Source organism: Vicia villosa, linkage group LG2, assembly GCF_029867415.1.
Source record: "Vicia villosa cultivar HV-30 ecotype Madison, WI linkage group LG2, Vvil1.0, whole genome shotgun sequence".
Lineage (NCBI taxonomy): Eukaryota > Viridiplantae > Streptophyta > Magnoliopsida > Fabales > Fabaceae > Vicia > Vicia villosa.
Window position 1 is genome coordinate 175962009 of NC_081181.1, and position 23882 is coordinate 175985890.

The window sequence follows — 23882 nt, forward strand, 5'->3', positions numbered from 1 at the left end:
TAAAAAAACAAAACAAAAACAAAAAAAGAAAAAAAGAAAAGAAAGAGGAAGAAGAAGAAAGATAAACGAAAGTTTAAAAAAACATCATTTTAAAAAACAAAATGTATTTAACACTAAAAAAGAACATTGCTTTTAGAGGATAGATAAGATATTCTCAATTTATGATTTTCCTGAATCTAACGACCTAACTTTTCTTATTATTATTTAGACTTTTTGCTTTCTTTAAAACGTCCTTCAGAAGGAATCCTTCTTATGCCTAATCCAAAATAAAATGTAATTTTTTTTTCTTGTTTTTATAAACCTTGATGAAAACAACAAAATTTAATTTCTGTTAAAATTATTATTTAAATAAGATGACCTTATCCCTTTTTCATAAACTCCATTTTGTACTTTATTTGTTTATTTGTCTTTCGATTAAATTAAAATTTAATAATCTACACTGTAGCAACCATATTCACATTAATGTTTTTTTATTATTATTTATAATTAGAGCCGTCTCAAACTTTTGAGAGATCCTGTGTATGAAGTTGAAATTATCTTCAGTTGAATCGTGAATTTTTTCAAAGGAGACTATTTAAGCGTAAATTTGCAGTGAAATATATAATTGGAGGCCCTTTATGTCATAGTTTAAACATGAAAGAGTATGAGGCATTGTACGGTAGATCACCTTGCACATCCTTAAAAACGGTCCTATTCTTAATTATCTTCATTAATAAATCCCTTTCCAATCCTTAATGCCTCTTCTTCTGGGAAAATTCTTCTCCTTATTTTTTTTCTTATTTTTTCCATTTATTACATTAATCTAATTTTGTCGTAATATTTTATCGAGAACTATGTTCTTATTATTTTAAAATAATTTTTCAAAATTTTCAAATTCTTTCTCAACTTTTTAATTGTTTGATTCATATATATATATATATATATATATATATATATATATATATATATATATATATATATATATATATATATATATATATATATATATATATATATATATATATATATATATATATATATATATGAGTTATTCTTCTTATATACAAACCAAAATATATAACTCAAACAAATATTTTCATTAAAAAAAAGTTGGTGAATGTTTGATCAATTCAATAAAGAAGACTTGAAATATACATAAATTACAATAAATGTTATAGACCAATTGCCATTCAAAACTATCTTTTGACAAGTTGATTATAAGATTGCATAAATTCCTTTCACTTCTCAATCTAGGTTCCATGATTTGACTGAACCACTTCATTCCCTCCCAACTTGAAAAAAAAATTCTCTAACAACATTTTCATACCCATAGGCTTTCTTAACTACCCAATATTGCCCAAGTGGTGGAATTAGATTTAAAGTACTTATTTAAATTAATATTTTAACATTGGAATAAATGAGTTTGTCAAAATAACCCAAAATCACTATGTTCACAAGTCACCGCAAAAAAACTCTGTGGTCGTTAAGACATGTTATTGATAAAGCTATGGGTTTCTACATCTCTCCTTGATAGCTAAGATAACTAAGAGAATGTTAACATCAAATCAAATCTATTGAGCAAAAATAACTCGTAAAAGCTAAATTATGTTTTGTCTTTTTCTATGACTAACCACTTTAGCTAAGCGGTGGATTTGATTTTGCAATGAAAAAGATATATTTTAAATGAATTAATTTTGTAGAATTAAAAGTGAGTTAACATAAAGTAAAGTGTTTTATTTATAAATATAATATTGGAAGAGAGAATTAAACATAAATTTTAATGTAGAAATCAAGTTTAATTTTAAGACATAAATCATAGTTAAAGTAAAATCAACTTTAAAAAGTAAGGTCAGTTTCATTCGAAAACAACTAAATATATCAAAATTAATTTAAACATTTAAAATTCATTATAAATGCTCTGATAATAAAATCAAATATACACTAATATCTTAATATCTTGGTGTATTCTCTAAAATAATTTATATATTCATTTTATAATTAAAATTTCACATTCATGCATTTATTACATTAATTTTTGTTGAATCATAATCAAATTAAGAATATTTAAAATATTTTTTAAATATTAAAAAAATTAATTTTCAACTTTAAAATATGTATTATTTAATCACAATTCAATAATCACAATAATTCATAAATAAAAAAATTGCTAAATCAAAAATTAATTGTTGGAGGAATTATCTTTCATCTAAAAATGAATTACAAAAATAAACATACACCAAATTTTTTTCTCTTTCATTTTTTTCATACAATTGTATGAAAGATGGAACAAAAATAATAGAAAAAATAACCAAACAAAAAAACTATGAATGAAACTTACCTAGTGTCATAATAATTTTTTTTTTTTTTATTACAAAAAAAAAATAATATTTTTTTTTAATATTTAGTATATTATTGACAACTATTTATTATTTTGTGTGTGTGAGATGGATCAAGAGGCTCAACTTTGTGACTATTATCAAATTGATCAACCATAAGGTGGTGGTGGAAGACCACTAGTATCTGACCAAGTTGTCGGCGGAAACACCGATCCTCCGCCTCGGCCTCCACCAGGCGGACGGTTTTCCGGCGGCCGGAAAAATTCCATTTGTTGACTAGAAAACAGAGGAAATGAAGCAGAGGAATTGGAAAGTTGAGTAGATGGTGAAAATGAAGCTGATGAAGATTGAAGTGCTGCCAATTGTGAATTGTAATACCATTGTTGAACCAAATTCGAAGCTTGTAATTGTTGTTGCTGTTGTTGTAACTGTTGCATTTGTTCTAGTTGAAAATCACCGGAACTTTGAAGAATTTGTGAGTATTCTAAATAGTCTCTGAGTATATCAGATGAGCCTTGAAATGCCGGCTGCGGCTGTATTCGAGAGGGAATAGCCGCGGCCGGGAAAGATTGAAGATGTGATAGTGATTGTGGTTGTGGTTGTGGCTGCGGCGGTATAATTGATCTAACATTTTCGGGGAAGTTGAGTTTCGCTCGGCTTCCTCGGAATCGCAATGCGGCTTCGTCGTAAGCTCTTGCTGCTGCCTCTGCTGTGTCGAATGTTCCTAGCCAGACTCTTGCTGCTTTGTGTGGATCTCTTATTTCTGCTGCCCATTTTCCCCATGGTCTCTGGCGAACTCCTCGGTATCTTCTTCTTGTCTCGCCGCTTTCTTCGAATGACGGTGGTGGCGGTGTTGATGTGGTGGCGGCAGCAATGGTTGTTGTGGCTGGAGCTTCTTCAGTTACTGGTTAAATAGGAAAAATGATAGTTCGATTAATTTAAGGATGTTGGATTGGTTGAAAATAAAAAAATAAAAACTATCAAAAGTTTGGATAAACCTTCATGTATTCATGACTTAAGTGATCGTTTGATCAAGATCGGACAGTTTAGATTTAAATTTGATATTTTAAATTATAAAATAAAATTAAAATTTGTATTTTACTTAACAATTAGATCTTGATCGATCAATCACTAAAACTCCGAATATGTTATTGCGTGGTTCTAATGAATGCAGAGAATACAATTTCTAAAAAATGAAATATATTTTATGCATGCAATATAAGATAGTGAATGCTTAATATAGATTCCTTGTGCATGGTTTTGTTATGAGAAAGTTGGTATGTTATTAACAAAAATAATAAGTTGACTATAAGTTTAACATAATGCTAATAATGGTTTACACCATTTTTGGCTATGCATAAAACATTGAGAACAAAACAATGAAACAGTAATGTTTTATGGTTTAACAAAGAAATAAATGAAAATATTATCTAAATTCTCTTCCGTTGCAGTATGGTGTTACAATGTTATAGGTCAATTGTGCTACCATACTGCAACAGTAGAGAATTGAATATAGAAAAGTAAAAGAGCTGTACCTGATGATGAAGATGATTCTCTTTGTCCTTGAGAAGGTACCATAACAGTTCTAAAGAGTTTAGGAACATTTTGTGTTACAAACTGATTAGAATCACTACTTTCTTCATCACGCTCTCTTTTCTGACCAATCCATGATCCAGACGGCACGAATAACCCCGAGCCTGATCCCGAACCCGAAGAATAAAATGAAGATAAAGATGATGATGCATTTCCAGAATTTGATATCAAAGGAAAACTACTTCTTTGAATCCATTCACTATTAGTATTACTCATTTGATTAGACCCTGATGATGCAACATGTGTAAGAGCTGAAACCATTTCATTTCTTTCTCTATCAACATTATATCTTGAAACCATTGAATTTCCACCTTCATTACCACTGTCGTCGTGATCTTCACCGTCGCGTTTCACCGTGAATCCGGTGAACTCACCTGAGTCTCTCTGATGCGCCACCGTTAACAAGGACATGTAAACAACGTTGTTGTTATTTGAATGATGTTGAAAATAAAACTATAGGACACGTTATTTAAATACTCTTTTGAGATGCTATTGAGAATGTAACAAATAAATTATATAGTAACTTAGAAATCTAACATGTGGTGCTAAAATTTTATTAGCCACTATTTAAATAGTCCAGTGGTATTATTATACTTTATTTTGGTTCCACCATGTACAGAGAGATACACGAACACCATTTTGCTACTTTTATTTTTTAATCGAATAAAATATTTAATATAATAATAAAATAATTATAGAAACTTAGATATGGAGTTATGGTGTGCCGCGTCTTAGAATTTAGATGTGTTCACATATAAGAACATGTGTTATTTGGTTTTGGATTTGACTGAAAGGTGGAAGAGAGAGGCAAAATAGAATTAAGTAACACCTAGTTGAAGTCTTTGGGCCATTCGTGTACTTTGTCGGTGTTCTGGTTGGAGATTGAGATAGATAGAGAGAAAAAGAAAAAGTGATTATGTTTGAATTGATGTCTATATTCAATTCATAAGCAGTCAAAAACAATTTGTTTATATATATAGATACTGTCTGTGTGTGTGTATGCTTATGTAATGTTCTCATCTTAATCTGTGTTTGGTTTTATATACCGACAGGTCATTTTTATGTGGGTTATTATTATATATCTTTGTGCTTAAGTAATTACTTGTTAGACCGTAAAACTTATTTATTTTTGGGGCCGGGTTTTGTAAGAAAAGGATTAGAAATGAGTTGCAACTTACACAAGTTGGGTAAATTAATAAGCCTTAAAATTAATAGTGTTATCTGATAAAGTTGTTTTAAAACACTAATATAAGCCTTAAAATTTTATTACATTTGATATAAATTTTATAAATATTATATTGGATTAAACTAACTTAAATCAAATTATTCAAAAATATTTTAAATCTATTAATTTAATTTATTATTTATATAATTAAAAGATTTAGTTATAAGTAATATTAATATTATTAATTTTTTAATTTATTATTAAAAAATAAAATATGATAATATATTTTTTTATAAAAAATATCAATAATTATGTGTTATGTCTTATCATAAAAAATGTAATAATAAATAATTTGGTTATATAGTAAAATTTTAAATATTTAATTATAAAAATAAATTTTATATTAAAATTTAATGATTAAAAATATATTATATATAAATATAAAAAACGCATATCCACTTTATAGCAAATTTTTCTTTCCGGTGCATTGCTAATGTAATATATATATATATATATATATATATATATATATATATATATATATATATATATATATATATATATATATATATATATATATATATATATATATATATATATATATATATAATTATTATTATTTTTCAACATAATGAATATATAATTATATTACTATTTAATTTACAAAATTCGTCATCCAAAATTTTGAAATTTTTTTTTTAAATTTTGAAAATAGTTTTTCTTAGATTATTGGTTGTTGCCCGGCTCAATATCGACCCAACATGCACCCTACAAAGTGTATGTCTTGTCTTGTCCTATTATTTTGTGGAATGATGTAAATAGGACTTTTGCTACTTCCGAACACAATGGATCATCGCTGCTGCATGTTTAAAATCTTTTTAAGCGTGATAATATGTATTTTTATAATAAAATTAATTTTATTTAATGAATAACTAATTCAATTTAGATTAATTCATATAGTTAAGTTAATAATATTTTTGTTGTAAATTAAATTAATTATTTGTGTAATATTAAATTAACGATATATTATTTATAAATTAAATCAACTCTATATTCAATTAAACTAGATGAGTGAGTAGTATATCTCAATTGGTATGTGTTGTTGTATTAAATATGTTTAGACGATTAATTTAGAATTAAATTTTTGATGGAAATATTTATTTATATTTATATATTAATGTAAATAAATTATTGATATTTATAAAAATAATTTTTAAAAAATATTCAATTAAATTAATTATGTTTTATAAGTGATTAATTAAGTGTTGTGGGTGTGAAAAATGCATTGTTGCCCATAGAACGTATACCTAGTTTATAAAAAAAGTAATAATCTATCTATAATTGAGGCTTGAGGATCTACATGGTGGGTCAATGGAATTGGGTTATTGGTGAAATTAAGAATGACATTTGCACGTTTGCCTAACAACTTTAGTCTTTTTGTTAATTTATAAGGCACATTTGAATATTTAGCCTATATATGACTTTACAAGATAGATTACACGAGGATGGATTGAAACTTTTAATTTGAAAAATAGGAGGAGTCCGTTATCATAATATTTAGGGTTAACGTAGTCTTTATATTTTTTTCTCATCTTAGTTTGTCTTCTTAGTCAATGATAGCACACAATTAAATTTAGGATCAATTAATAAGGGTAGATCGAATTAAAAAATTTCAATATGAAATAAATCGAGTCTTTCTTTAGTTTATATAGATCACACATGTTATGGAAGTGTTAAATCAATCAAATTTGAGTGAACTTTGTTTGAATGTTCAATCACAAAATTGATAAACAATTGAGGGTTTGAGTGTGTGAAGAAAGAGGGACTGAGAGAGGAGAGAGAGTTAGAGAGAGATAATTGAGGGTCAATTTTTTCTATTTCATTCTCTTTTTTTTTTCTTTTACAAACATACCTCTAAGGTATATATTTAAGTGATTGTGATACAAAAATATCAAGTCAAATAGTATAAAAAGCAAAAAGTCGGGCATTTACTCTTCATGAGCTATTTTCCTTTCGACTTCATGTTCTTCTCATTGAAGCGAGCTTGCAAAGAGATCTCTCATTTTTCCTTGTCGTTATTTCTCTCATCCATCCTTTTCTCATGAGCCTCAAGAGATCTTTGAAGTTCCTCTTTGTCCAATGTCGCAAGATCCTTCGATTCCTTAATCGCCACCACAATGTTGATAAATTTTACCGTCAAAGAACGCAAGATCTTCGACACAAAATTCAGCTCAATAACAATTTCTCCACACACCTTGATTTGGTTCACCAATCGAGTAATCCACGTCACGTAATCGTTGATTTTATCATTTTCCTCCATTTGAAGTTGACTTTTGTGAGTTTGTAACCTCACCACATCACTTTATCAGCTCCAGTATATGCCTTTTTCAGAATTTCCCATGCTTGCTTCGACGATTTGCAATCAACAAACTTTTCGAAGTTATTATTATTCACACATTGATGGATAAAGAACATTGCCTTAAAGTCTTTCTTCTTCTCTTCCTTATGTGTTGCTCGTTGTGCATCTGTTGCACCTTTGATAAGGGGATTCACCCCGTTCTTGATCACTTCAAGAACATCTTGGTAGCCAAACAACACCTTCATTTTTCTGCACCATTTGTCGTAGTTCTTCGCATCATTGAAGATATAATTCATATTAAGCACTAGGTGTTTGGGGGATAGAATCAGACCCTTAATTCCAAATGTTAGAACATTCAATCACAAGATTGGTAAATTATAGAGGGTTTAAGTGTGTGGAGAAAGAGAGAGTGAGAGGGAGGAGAGAGTTAGAGAGAGATGATTGTTCGTGAAAATTTTCTATTTCATTCATTATTTTTCTACAAACATACCTCTAAGGTATATATACAAGTGATTGGGATGCAAATACATTAAACCAAATAATAGAAAAAGCAAAATTTCGAGTATATAACTAATTGGTTACACAAAACTCGTAACCAGATACAACTGACAAAAAAAACACTATCATGTGTAACCGGTTACTGCGAATGCATAATCGGTTACAAAAACTCCAAAGGAATTCACCCCGTTCTTGATCACTTCAAGAACATCTTGGTAGCCAAACAACACCTTCAATTGCCTGCACCATTTGTCGTAGTTCTTCGCATCAAGGATTGATAGGTTTGTAGGGATTCTTTCACTGAAGATAGAATTCATATTGCGCACTAGGTGTTTGGTGGATAGAATCAGGCTCTTGATGCCAAATGTTAGAATATTCAATCACAAAATTGGTAAATTATGGAGGGTTTGAGTGTGTGGAGAAAGAGAGGGTGAGAGGGAGGAGAGAGTTAGAGAGAGATGATTGTTGGTGAAAATTTTCTATTTCATTCATTATTTTTCTACAAACATACTTCTAAGGTATACATACAAGTGATTAGAATGCAAATACATCAAGCAAAATAATAGAAAAAGCAAAATTTTGAGTATATAATCAATTGGTTACACAAAACTCGTAACCGGTTACAACTAACAAAAAAAAACTACCAGGTGTAACCGGTTACTGTGAATGCGTAACCGGTTACAGTAACTTTAAAACACTTTTTCTTCAATTCAGAAATGATTGTCTCCCAGTTGTAACCGGTTACACCCCTGTGGTAACCGGTTACAACACTTGAATTACTAGTTTTCACTCAATTGACTTGATAACTTAACATTTTATAAGCGAGAACATCTCATTATTTTAGATCTACATCCTAGTAATTTTTCCATGACTAACCCTGATGGGAAACTAGTGGCAAATGATATGTTTAACCAAAAAAATTGTCAATATCAGTAGGAACATATGCAGGAAGTTTTGCCATACGGAAACACACTATGGAGAAGGACATTTTCTACCCTTGAGGAAAATCCATTTTAACTAGTATATGGAGCATATAGAGTATAGACCAATTATTTTTTACTCGACTCAATATCAATGGAACTATTACTCATCAGAATAAACTAACTAAAATATTACACACCTATTAGAACTTGGTGTATTATATTGAACTTTGTCCGGTTCAACTTTAGCGAGACTAACTGGTGGCAATGATATTTAGTATACATGGACAATTGATCCACTATACCAGTATAATGCAACAACGATACTATGTGTTGGAGGAGAATATGGACTCGAATGGTCTAGAAGGGGGTTGAATAGACTGTTCCCAAAAACATCAATTTAAAATTTTACTTTTCAAAATTAGAGCTCAATAAAAATTGCCCAGTGTAGCGGAATTTTCGTATAAAATATATGTCATTGGATTGACTGTAGTATACACTTAAATCTGAAACAAATGAGAAAAATATGAATAGACTAAATCAACCAACATCATAGTTGACCTAACATGAGATGTGTAAATAATTTTTTTTTTAATTGAATAAGAAATCTATTATTATAATTTTCAGACTTTTAATAGAAAAAAAAAGAATGTTTAGGATCTTTATATGGCATAGGTTATACATAAAATCTCTAAGAATATGGTAAATCCTAACATGCAATTTTTAAGTAAACATTAAACGTAAACATACAATTCTAAAAAAAATTATAAGAGAGGGAGAGAGAGACAATCTATGTGTGAGAGAGAAGGTATGCCAAATTTATAGTGTTTCAACGCGTTTGTCCTTGAGTTGTGTCTACTCCATTCTCCAATGGTTTTCCATTAAAAATTTGTTGTCTTTGAATAAGATTTTTGACAATTTTTCACATAATATTTTAATACAAGCACAAAAATTCAAGATAATGCTAAAAATAAACGATGTTCGATATGAATATTGCCTTTGACTATATACTACGTTTGAAACTGGTCTCTACAATATCTTTACTCGATCTTAACTTCCACCTTTCATATTGATAAGTGCAAAAATATCGTTATTTTGTGTATATAATTTGTTGCACTTATTGATACTTTTTGTTAATACTGTTTGAATAATTCCCCGTTTTGTTTGTAAATCCGTATACTTTATGAATAATTTTATTTTCATATAATTTTATATTGTTTGATAGTTTTTGTGTCTTTTTGTAGGTATTGATGCGTATTTGGAGCACGAGCATTAAAGTGTCAAAGACACGTCTTCAAACGCGCGATTTTGAGCAGCTCATCAACAAATAAGGCTCAAAACAAATATGAGAAAAATCATCAATTTTTTTGATATTTATTCATTATTAGATAGGAAATTTAATAAGCTTTCCAACGCTTTAAACCGGGCGCAAATCGGAGTTACGATTCTCAAGTTATGCCCAAATTAAGATTTCAAGTTCAAGTATAGCACGCTAAGCGCGGTCTGGGCGGTTTGGAAAATCATTAAATAGGAAAGAATCAGATTTGTTAGGGTTATGCTTTGGGTTATTTGTTCCCAAAGTCATCACCTTCATTTTTCTTAGGTTAGAGCTTAGAAAACAACATTTGGAGGTTGTAATCGGATGATCCGGAGTCGAAGCTTCTTTGCTCGTAATTGACACTGCAAAAGATTAGGTTTTCTTCTCCATTATTCTCTTTGTAAGCTTCAGTTTTTGGGGTTTGTTTGTATGTATAATTGTTTGTATGTATATTGATTACTCATGGTGTTGTACAAAACATTTTTTACAAATCAATGTTGATGTTTATCTTTGTTTTTGCTTTGTGCTTGGATTTGAGTTGCTTTAGAGATAAACCCCTCAAATATTGTTCTTGGATGAATATTTTCTAGGTTCTAGACTCTAGAAATAGATTTAGGCTTAGTAATCATTGTGGGTATCGAAGCTTAATGCCTCCGTGTTGTTCGTGTTGTGCTGAGAGATCATCGACGCGAGCAAAACAGTTGATTTCTCACTTTACGTTAGACATAACCTTTGTGTGAGTGGTACATGATGATATTGACGAGTGATTTAGGTTGAGTACAATTGAGTGACGAGTTTAAGTGTTTAACAGGTATGTGAAATGCAATCCTGAGAGTTCTCTCCTTTCCAAAGAATGAAATTCTTTTTATGTTCATAAGTTAAATTCCCGCATTTACTTTAAACCCATTTTATCCCAAACTCATTAACGCAAGAATCCGTCGAACGACAATTCAGTACCACTAATCCCTGTGGAGACGATAATTTCCCGGATAAATATTTCCAAAACTTTTGTTGCTTGCTGCTTTACCGCTCCAACACATATCCAAGGAGTCTGCTCCAAGCGTTTGTTCGGAAATAACTTCTCCTAAGTCTTACATGTTCCTTGTCCGAGCCTTGATTTGTCTGAAGGTTATAAAAACTCCAGTTCTATCCGTAGCACCTTCCACACTTCTCTATCAAAGAAATTTTGGAGAAAAGAATCTATTTCTTTTTTATAGCCGAATTTCCAACCCCATCCATAACCACACAAAGATCCCAACTTGAAATCTTCAAATCTTCACAAAACATTAATCGCAAAATGAACCTTTTCACGCAAAGCTCACACCATAGGTTGAGAAGTTAATCCAAATAACAATGGTAGAAGTTAGAGATTGAAGATGAAGAGAAATCTAGATTGCAAAGTCAAAACAAGACTCAAGATGCTTTTCAAAAGTTTGAGAGAAAAGTGTGTGTTTTGTGTTCTAAATCATAGAATGTTATGAGAGGGATTTGGAAAAATAATTTATATATGTGCTAGAGATAAGGCACAAAAATGAGAAAAAATATCTATTTAATTAGAGCTAAGAGCAAATGGTATGAGTCCATTCAAGAGAGTGAATAATTTAAATAAAGAATTAAAAACCAAGAAAAACTACTTCTAAAATTCGAATCATGCTTTTCATGATTCGAGTTATGTGATTCGAGTCAGACTAATCCATGATTCAAATCAAAATTATATAATCCAAATACAAAATATGCATCTAAAATTTGATTCGAGACAAGCATTTTTATGATTCGAATAAAAACCTCCATGATTGGGGTCATACTTTTCTATGATTTGAATCAAATTCACGGAAGCAAAATCCTATTTTTTTAGAATCCATATTTAATTCGAGTTACCCTTTTTCATGATTCGAATCAAGAGGACATAATCTATTTCTGTTTTTTCACATTTAATTGTATTCGAGTTAGTGAATTCCATGATTCGAATCACACTTTACAGAATTCAAACTTTAACAAAAATGAAGTGCTATTTTGAATCTTGGCACAGTTTGAATCATGATTTCATGTGTTTCTTGATCCAAATCACGGACTAATTGACTAGAAACATATTGTTTTGACTTTAAGCAAATGGTTCAATTTATGCATGCATGAAAATGACTTAACACCTAACCCTATAATGCGTAATTACGTGAAGAGATTCAATTAGGACAAATAAACCAAAATAAGCAATAAAACATAAATTAGGGAAAACCCTTAGATGCATAGCAATTTCACTATGAACTTAGGTAAGAAATATTTTTCATATGTACTGAGAAATTATAAGCTCTCCACCGCAACCTCAATATTAACAAGGTTTCCAAAACCCCTTAAATTTGTGTTGCACCATTCAGGTGCAATGAGACTAAACTCGTGGAAAATATTTGTTGGGTTACAACTTCGTAGTTGATATTATCAAGAGATATTTTGGGATGTTGTTGAAACTCATGAGTATGCCTATGTAAAAGAAGCCTAATCATAATTGAATAGGCAATTTAGTGAATTTTCCCAGAGCTTATAAAACTTCCAAATTTTCCATACTTTTCAAAAAAGATGGAAAATCAACTATGGAGCATATATTCACGATACAAAATGGTGAAAGGAGCCCAATAAATTTTATAAGTTGTAGTTTTTCCCTTTATATTTGATAGGAACACATTTGGCACAATATTCCTATCTTCCATCAAACTCCATACAAAAGTGTTTGCTTAACAAGTTCTATTGGCCTTAACCTAAATTTACATACAAGTAGATGAATCAACAATGTAATTCATCTAAAGGTTGATGAAGAAAGAAAGGAAGTTTTCCATCTAATTTCTCAATATTCAATATATTTCAATGAACATCAATTGTATGCATTCTCAACTAGAAGAGAAAGTGGTGGGACATGCTTTTTACAACTTGAATGAATTGGATTCTATGATAGTACACATTGAATAATCATTCAAGAGAAAGAGAAGAAACCTAACATACATTTTCACAAAGGCTCTTTGAGGACGGAGAAATAACATACGTATGTGACAAACTTGAAACCTACAATCTATATGCTTTAACTTAGGGGGGTTTTGAGACATGATTGATTTATATATAATTAATATTTGATTATATTATGATTGATCATGTATTTATTTCTTCCCATTAATCAAGATGTTCTTGTTTTACATTAGTCAATATAAACAATACTAAGTTAGGAGTCATTCTCTTAATTCATTCCAAGAGAGTTTGGATATTCAAATTCTTATTAGATCCTAAGGTTTATAATAATGAAGTCGAATATGAGATCATGATTATGGGACTTAAGATATTGTAAATCATTGTTATGGACTATAATTATATAGGAGTCAAGAGTGATTCTCAGTTGGTAATCAAAGAGATTACAGAAGAATACAAATATTTATATTGAAACCTCAAATAAAGATGTGAAATGTCTATGTTGAAAAATAATTATAAATGTAAGTAGTGTGAAGAATTCCCACATTGATTAGGAATGAGAAAACTTCAGCATTTATAAGTGAGAGAATTTACACATCTATCACTTTAAAGTTTTCGGCAAGTATGTGGTGTGTCTGTCACAAATGTTTATTGCTCAAAAGAAAAGTTCCAAAAAATTAAAAATGCTTCTCGTTTGACCGCCCGAATTACGCCAACACAGGTACAAGTGTATGTGGCCCGAATTGTGCCATAATGAATTGTTCCATCAAGCTTCTAGTTATTAGGAAATCCCGCCAAAACTTATGCATGAGGAATATCAAATGGAAAGTCGTGTAAAAGTGGTTGAAGTCTTAGATCAAAGAGCTTGTTGAGTACTTGAAGAAAAAAAATGTATACCTAATTATACTTCAATTTCAAACCGTAAGCACTTATTAATGAGTTAATACTGGAAATTTGTATAAGAGTGGTGTTCTCCAAAAATGTATGAAAAAAAGTCTTTAACAGTAATGAGTGAAGTTCACGAAGACTTTGTGGTTCTCATTGAGCTGTTCCAGTGGTCAAATGGTTGATCTCAATAGGATACTATTGCACCCCATTATGGGTGTTCAAATTAATTAATCGCTTATATAAATTATCGATATTCATATCTAAATTCAATTATGACAAATTAGTTAATTTTAATATGATTTTTAACTAAATTTATATTTTGGACATTTTAAAAATATAATTTTAATCAAATCTATATTTTGGACATCCATCTCCAAAATAAAAAATAAATAATTTTTTTCTTAAAATCCAATCTTTTCAGAAATACGAATAAACCATTTTTTTTTTAAAAATACAAAAAATCAATTTTCTTAAAAAACGATAAATTAGTTTTTTTTGAAAAATACAAAAAAAATGATTTTATTTCTAAAAACATTAAAACACGAAAAAATCAAGTTTTTTCGAAAAAATTATAAAAAAAACGATTTTTTTAGGAAATACGAAAAAAATTGAAGTTTTTTTCAAAAAAGCAAAAAACCGAACAAAAAATAAAAAATTTCGAAATGGTAAATATAAATGTTTTTTTTGGAAATATGAAAATTCAATTTTTTCGAAAATACGGAAAATTGATTTTTATCAAAAAAATCAAGTTTTTTTGGAAATATGAAAAAAAAAAATAAAAATACGAAAAAGTCAATTTTTTTTTAGAAATACAAAAAAAAAAATCGGTTTTATTTCTAAATTCTTAAAAAATGAATTCTTTGGAAATACGGAAAAGTTGAGTTTTTAAATAAATACGAAGATCGTATTTTATCGGAATAAACAAAATCAATTTTTTTTTTTGAAAATTGAGTGTGTTTTAAAAAAATGGAAAATCAATATTTTACTTCAAAAATACTAAAAAAAGATTTGTTTCCAGATATATGAAAAATACCATAAAAATGATATTTAAATATAAAAAATTTATTTTGATATTCAAAATCAATTATAATTTTTATAATCGGTTATAAAATATAGTTATGAATAAACCGATTTTATAACAAATATAACTATTTATATGGACTAATTAATAAATCCGATTATAATAAATAATTACTAATTAAATATGGATTGATAATGCATTCATAAGCATCTCTAGCCCCCGTAATGGTTCGATGTTCCTAATATGCTAAAAAAAATGTAAAAAGATATTAGTTTTATGGTCCAATACAAAGAGCGCAAACCTATATACCACATCCAATAATCAGTTTTTGACTTTCATCTTCAGAAGCCTAAAAAGTACTTCTCTAATTTAAAGATAACACTATTATTTATGTAGCATCATTTGTTAACCCAAGCTAAAAGATAATGTAGTGTAGAGGGATATTTATCTATAAATAAAATTAAAGTTGTATATAGATATTATATTTACAAACTTTATTTAACACGTTCAATCAATCAAACAAGCTTTTTTGTTTTGTTTTAATTTATCCAGCTATCTTTTTTCTTTTCATTTTAATTTATAAATTTCTTTGTTTTTTTTTTTTTTTGGAAGAAATAGAATCTGTATTATATCTAAAAAGTCACGGAAGTACACGGCGATCGCTCGGATCCAGCCAACAAAGAACCAAAAGAAACACAAAGCCTAATTTAACATTAATCTAACAATATAAGGCTTAAGAATTGAGGTGTAACATCCTCTAAAAACAATCTTAGAGATAATGTCATTAATAACACTATCTCTATCAGTCGGCTTCCCAAAACAGACACTATTGCGAAACATCCAAGCTCCGTAGATGGTTTCCGCAACTGCTAACTTAAGCAATCCTGCTTTCCAGCCCTTACCTTTACTCTTCTTGATAATCCAGGTAATCTCACTATCCCAATTCGTAGGTGTGTGTTGAACTTGAATCCACTGGAGTACACTAGTCCAGATCAATTTGATGTCTTCACAATCAAAGAACAAGTGCTGTATCGTCTCATCGTTCTTACAAAACACACAGTCACTGTTATTAAGAAGACCCAGCCTAACTAACCGACTTTTTGTGGCCAAGCGTTTATGGCAAGCAAGCCAAAGCAAGAAACGCGCTCTAGGCCGAGCATGGTTATTTTGCAGGATTTTATAACAGTCCCAAACCACACCAGGTTTCAGGATGTTGTAAGCAGCTTTCATATTAAATTTACCCCGGTCTAACATGGAGTTCCAAACAGTTGTATTCTGCAGCACGAAGCCCCGCTGTTCAAGAACCTTCCTCATAATCCAAGTACCATTACTCTTAATCGTAACAGTCATAATATCAGTGCGCTTTATATAATAGGCGTGGATCCAACGCACCCACAGCGTGTCACTTTTATTACAGAGATTCCAGAGCAATTTTGCATGGCACATTGGTTCCAAATATCCAAATCTATGACTCCAAGACCACCCTGCTTGGCAGGCTTGCAAACATCTGCCCACGCAATCGGGCTTTTCCTGCAGATTGTGTCAGTACCAGACCATAGAAAGGAACGACATATCGCATCAATTTTCCTGATCACAGCTTTTGGAATGGGGAAGCACATAAGCCAGTAGTTTGCCATGGCAAAGGTGACACTATTTATCAGTTGCAACCTACCCGCAAAACTGAGAAACCGAGCTGTCCAATGTCGTATCCTACAAACAATTTTATCCACCAGCCCCAGGTAATGACAAATAGCTAACTTCTTACAAGTTAACGGAACCCCTATATATTTAAAAGGAAGTCTACCTTCTTTAAAACCAGACAGAAGAAAAATACGATTTTTTGAGTGCCCATCAACATTTCCAAAATAGATATTACTCTTATCAGAATTTACTATCATACCTGTCGAAGAAGAAAACCCTTTAAAGGCTTTGAGCATTAGCTCAACAGAGTCAAAGTCACCTCTTGCATATAAGAGGATATCATCCACAAACATAAGGTTAGTCAACTTCAGTCTTTCACATTTGGAATGATGTTTGAAACCGGGATCACATTGCATTTGATGAAGGCATCTGTGGAGATACTCATAATGAAGGTAAATAGGTAAGGAGACATCGGGTCACCTTGCCTAATACCACGTCTAGCTAACAGCACCGGAGACAAGGAACCATTAACCTGAAATTTATAGGAAACAGTTGAGACACCAGCCATAATCCACTTGATAAATTGGGGTGGAATACCAAGCTCTTGCATAATGTTTTGTAAAGCAGTCCAACTGATCATATCGTAAGCCTTTTTCATGTCAATCTGGATCATACACCTAGGAGGCCCTCCATTCCGACTATAGCCCTTTATAAGCTCATATGCTAGTAATACGTGATTCTGAATTTGTTGCCCTGGAATGAAAGCAGCCTGGGTAGGATTCACAATGCTGCTTATAACCTGACCTAGTCTCTTTGTCATGATCCTAGAAATAATTTTGTAGAAGGTGGAACAAATAGAAATAGGTCTGAACTCTTTTATACTCTTAGCTGAATTATTCTTGGGAATAAGAGATACAACAGTGCAATTAAAGGCTTTAAGGAGTCTACCTTGGTCAAAAAATTCATGAACAGCTGCTACTACATCATACTTAATGATATCCCAACTATGCTTAAAAAACTTGGAGCTAAAACCATCCAGATCTGGGGCTGAAAGGTTATCAATCCCTTTAAGGCTAGAGAAAATCTCTTCCTCACTGATGGGCTGTATAAGACTCTGCCTCTGATTTCTATTGAGTTATGGACCATTCCTCATAGCTCTGATATCAATACCATAGAGCAACTCATCATTCTTCCCCATGAGCTGACCATAGAAATCAAGGACCTCTTTTTCAATGTCCTCTTGGCTGGTAGCAATAGAACCATCTTCTTTCTCAAGCCTATTCATAGCATTATGACTCTGTCTAGCCTTAACAAAAGCATGGAAGAAAGTAGAGTTTTCATCCCCATTAGTGATCCAACTTATTTTTGATCTCTGCTGCAGGATATCCAATTCAATCTTATTCCATCGAAGCAAGTCATCTGTGCACTTTTTCACTTCAGCAATCTTATGACTACATATTCTATCATCAGATAGAGCAATTTGGGCCTGAACCAGCAATTTCCTGGCTTGAAGGATGTTCTGTTTGGCAAGAAGGAGAGGCTTATGCATCTTAGAGAGAACAAGTTGAAGTCTCTTCAGCTTTCTCCAAAGCACATACATAGGGCTACCATTAATCTGCTCATTCCAACTCTTCTGGACCATATCAGAGTAGCCATCCACCTCAGTGAGGCAATTAATAAACCTGAACCTTTTGTATTTCTTGCTATGGCTAGGCTGATTGGCAAGATACAATAAAGCATGATCAGAAACTAAAGGAGGCAAATGTTGCAAGGAAAAGGACATATACTTATCAAACCAATCAAGATTTGCAATAAGTTTATCTATCCTAGAGTAGATAGGATCATCCAAGTGTTTATTAGACCAAGTAAAATAGTCACCATTATTATCCATCTCAGACAGCAGATTGTTATCCATAAAATCTTGAAGATCATGGTATTCAGCTTCAGCAACTAAACTCCCACCAATCCTATCTTGTACCTTGAGTACATTATTAAAGTCTTCAATGAGACACCAAGGGCCAACCTACTGCAGCTTATAGAGATCTTGCCACAATTGTTTCCTTTGGTCCAGTCTATTGAGAGCATAAATGGCTGTAAGATAGAATTGAAAAACACCCTGAGCATTATAGACTTCACAGTGTAGCATTTGGCTACTACCACATATGACTTTGATATCAACATTATTAGGGTTCCACTACACCCATATCCTACCATTATTATGGAAACTATAGTTGTCCACAAACTTACCACCAATATTGAGTTTATTCCTAACAGAAATTGCTTGACCAACCTTAACCCTTGTTTCAATCAACACATTAATATCAGCATTAAGCTCAAGGAGACGGGTGAAGGATAGAAAAACACTTAGAAAGGGGGGGTTTGAATAAGTTTATTCTAAAAACTTGAACGATAAAAACAATATGCACAGTTATTTTTATCCTGGTTCGTTGTTAACTAAACTACTCCAGTCCACCCCCACGGAGTGATTTACCTCACCTGAGGATTTAATCCACTAATCGCAACAGATTACAATGGTTTTCCACTTAGTCCGCGACTAAGTCTTCCAGAGTATCCTGATCACAACCTGATCACTCCAGGAACAAATGCTTAGACACAAGCTAAGACTTTCTTAGAGTATCCTGACCACCACGTGATTACTCTAATTACAACTGCTTAGACACAAGCTAAGACTTCCTAGAGTATCCTGATCAACACTTGATCACTCTAGTTACTTACAAATTAATGTAATCAAATAAGAGTTTTACAATGCTTCTTAAAAGCTATAATCACAACAGTGATATTTCTCTTAACGTTTAAGCTTAATCTCACTAATATATTACAACAGCAATGTAGTGAGCTTTGATGAAGATGAAGTTTCTGAGCTTTGAATTGAACAGCGTTTCAGCAAGTCTTTTTGAATAATTTCGTTCAGAATTGGTAACCTTGCTTCTCATCAGAACTTCATATATATAGGCGTTTGAGAAGATGACCGTTGAGCGCATTTAATGCTTTGCGTATTCCGTACAGCTTTGCATTTAATGTTTCACGCTTTTGTCAACTACCTCGAGCCTTGTTCACGCTGTGTCTACTGACGTTGCCTTTAATAGCTTCCAACGTTCCTTTTGTCAGTCAGCGTAGCCTGCCACCTGTACTTTTTTCTGATCTGATGTTTGAATATAATATTTGAATATCATCAGAGTCAAACAGCTTGGTGCATAGCATCTTCTTGTCTTCTGACCTTGAAGTGCTTCTGAGCGTGATACCATGAGAACTTCAGTGCTTTTGCTTCTGACCTCAAGTTCTTCTGATGCTTTCATAGACCCATGTTCTGATTCTGCCTTGACCATCTTCTGATGTCTTGCCAGACCATGTTCTGATGTTGCATGCTGAACCTTCTGAGACAAAGCTTCTTAGCGCTGATTTGTGCATACTCTTTATATATTTCCTGAAATGGAAATTGCAATGTATTAGAGTACCACATTATCTCACACAAAATTCATATCCTTGTTATCATCAAAACTAAGAATATTGATCAGAACAAATCTTGTTCTAACAACGGGAGCTAATCTCCCTTAGCTTAACCAATTTATTGCACCTCCTAACATTCCATGAAACAATCATTAACCATTTTCTTGAAGCTCGTACAGATCATTCAAAATCTCAAGAGCATCCAAACCATTATCACAAAGCACATTAGTAGTAGGAAGTTCAGTCATAGGTCTCTTACCTCTATCCTTCTTACCCTTGCTCACTTCAGTCCACACCTCTAGATTTTCATCATTCACCCCTATAGTGGCAGCAGGTGATACTACCTTATCTTTAGCAGGCTCCATTACTTGAACAGGACCAGGGACTTTACTTTCCTCTTGGGGTTTTGGCTTGGGTTCCACTGTAAGACTCTTGGCTTAGCTTTATCAAAAATGTGCCTAACTTTTTGGCATTTCCCACAATAAAGGGGCCTCCATTCATAATCTATGGCTTGCAGCATCTTTTTGCCATCCTTTTCTCTAATGGTTATACTCTTTGGCAAATCTTTTGTAATATCCATCTCAACTAGAATTCTAGCATAAGACACTCGGGGACGATTTGCAGTACACTCATTTGTAACAATCGGGTTACCCAAGGCACTACCAATCTTATTCAGGCTTACCTCACCCCAAAGATACAGGGGAAGTTGGGGTAATTTAACCCAAATAGGCAAAGTTCGAAGAAGATCATCTTTGAGGCTAAAATCAGGACGCCATTCACGGAGCAAGAGAAGCATACTTCGAATTGTGTAGGGACCTTTCATAAGCACATCATCCCTTTCCCTGAACGATTTGAATCGAAGAATAAAGTAACCCTCTTCATGGTAATATATTTGAGGGAGCTGCACGAAATTCCAGTTCTTGGTCATAAAGGTTTTTACAGTATTCATACTTAGTTCACCACCCAGAGCGTAGAGAACAAGAGAGGGAGGGCTGCCAAAACTTCAATTCTGAGAGAATATCCTCAACTTCAATCTCCACCTCTATCTCACCATTGATGACTTTGGGAGCAATAAACTTCATAGGCCTACCTTTTGCAGGATTCCTGTTATCATTCAATACATCGACCCATAATTTCCTCACTTCTATAGGCTTTGGATTTAGGTTTACGTCAGATCTAGGGGTTTCTTCAGCTATCTCGTTAACAATCTTATTATTACTCAAAGACTCTTCAACAATCTTACTACTACTCTCTTTTTGGACCAAATTAGCTTTCTGCTCAGAGTTCTCCACTGTAACCACCGTCGGACTACTAGACGAGGAACCTGATTTCAGCGGCGGCGGCACCGGTTTCTTCGGACGCCCCCGACCCATACTTTTTTCAACAAAATATAAATTTCTTTGTTTAGTTTATAGAAAAAATTATTCTTACTTTAATACTCTCTAATAAAGTTAAACCTAGAAGAAAGATCGGTTTGATAATAGTTTTTTCATCATAAAATTGTACCTTATTTTATTAGTTTATAATTTATTTTTTTAAACGTTATTGTAAATAGCATTAGTTTATAACTTATATTTTTGTTCTTATTATTTTAACTAAAATTTACTCTTACTTTTTAAAATTTATTAAATTTAAAATTAAACAACAATATATTAAATATTTTTTATGTCATTTTAATTTCTCCACTAATTTTACCAAATAGTTCAATTAACTTATCTGCTATAAGTTATCAGTAATCAACTATAAATCATAAGTTATCAGTCATCAGACATCACTCACAATTAACTCATCAATCAAATGTTATTTTTGTCAAACAGAGCCATAAAAATCATAGTTAAGAATTATTAGTCGACTAATCAATTAACTTTTAAATTTGATAAAACATTCTTTTTTTCTATTATAATGATAACAATATTTTATAAAAATTAATAAAAATGTTTTTTTACTCATTGATCTATTTGTTGAATATTTATATTATAAAATCGTAAGAAACTAATTAGAGTAAAATTATGAATTTAGTTAAATATTATTTACAATTAAAATATAAAAAAAATTGACACACTAATTTGATATACTAAGGTGAACATTCTGATACCTTTAAATTTAGTTAAGTATCAATACACTTGGCCAAATAAATACTATTATTCAATAACACGCCATTTTGTTTATAACTATTTCATTTTAAAATAAATTTAAATTTTAAACTAATTTGTACTAAGTCAATTTCTTATCGAGTATATGAGAATTTACGTAAATTTAAACTTACAACCTGACTCTAATAAACTCTATAATCTAACATATCTAATTTTTTTATCAAAATAAAATAAAATAAAAATCATCTAATACAAATTTGTTTAAGAAATTATATACTCCATCTGATCTCATTTATAAAAAAAAATTCTCTTTTTAAATATATTAAATAAATAATGTATCTGAACAACATACTATCTAGATACATTATTTATTCAATGTATCTAAAAAAAAGAATATTTTCTTATAAATGAAACAAGAAGAGGTAGTACTATACTTTCTTAATGGTTAAGAAAATGCATGTCATATTGTATGGTCAAAACACGGCTCTAAGTATAGTCAATCCACAAGATCATGTTTGGTGTCATCATAAACAACAAGAATCAAATAGGACCCATAATTAATTGATTTTGAATTTTCTAAATTAGGTTGAATATTTATTGTATTATTTTTGTGTGTATGTGTGTTGGGTAAATATTCATGTAACATATTTCAAAGGCGGTTATCAATCAGGCATAGTCAACTGGTTTACTAAGTCACCACATGACAAATATTGACATTCATACCCATAACGTTTTGAATGATGTAATATAAAAATAAAAAATAATTTAAATGTAGTTAATTTAACTTATTAAAATGAATAATTAATTGAAATTTTAGGATTTATTTTTTTCAATTTTACGATCAAATTATTTGTTACTATATTTAAAACGTGTTATTTCATTTTTTTCTAAAAATTTGAGACTCTAATTTTTTTTTAAATTTTCACCATTAATATTTGATCTACCGAACGGTTTATTCTAGTTCGAAATCAATTCTAACATTAAATTATTATAGTTCATTTTTTATCATAGTTGATGAAGACTGACATTAAATGATTTTAGTTTCTCTTTAATCACAAATTGACGAAGACTGACATTAAATGATTTATTGAATTGTAATAATTTTTAAATTAGCATTCAACCAACTAACAATTTAAAATTGAAAAATTAAAATTGTAATAAAACATTTTCTTTGATACAAGACTTTCTTTTATGACAATGACATTTTATTACATTTTGCAATTTGGTAAAGCATACTACAATTGATTGTCTATAATTGAATATAATTGTTAATTACATGTGGATCATACGCATAAACTCGTTGTTGATATATTACAACAGCGATAATGACGGCAGAACTTATCATCTCAATTGAATCACTGTTTTTGGGATGTGACTTTGAGATTTTGAGATTTTGTCTTCTCACCCTTAAAATTCTTAAAAATAAGTCTAACACTTTTCAATTTTTTATGATATCAAAAATATCATTGTCTAAAAAATATTGTGCCAAAAAATCGTGTAGTGTAATTAAAAAAATGCTGTATTCAGACAAAAAGTTATTCAATTTATAATTCTTATTAATTTTTTTCAAAAAAATTAAATTCGTGTTAAAATGTATCGGTCATTTTCAAAAGTATCAAAGACTATACGGTTTTTTTTTTCCATAATCATAAAA

At 30.8% G+C, this 23882-nt stretch overlaps 1 protein-coding gene across 1 annotated transcript; it reads right to left on the bottom strand.

Moving 5' to 3' along the window:
• Positions 1 to 2197: 2197 nt before the first annotated feature.
• On the bottom strand, positions 2198 to 4426 carry LOC131647502 (ethylene-responsive transcription factor ABR1-like). The gene is made up of 2 exons (XM_058917398.1): positions 3851 to 4426; positions 2198 to 3219 (listed from the first exon to the last, which is right to left on the bottom strand). The coding sequence occupies exons 1-2, from the start codon at positions 4317 to 4319 to the stop codon at positions 2465 to 2467; spliced, it is 1224 nt and encodes a 407-aa protein (XP_058773381.1). The 5' UTR covers positions 4320 to 4426; the 3' UTR covers positions 2198 to 2464.
• Between the last annotated feature and the right edge of the window lie 19456 nt (positions 4427 to 23882).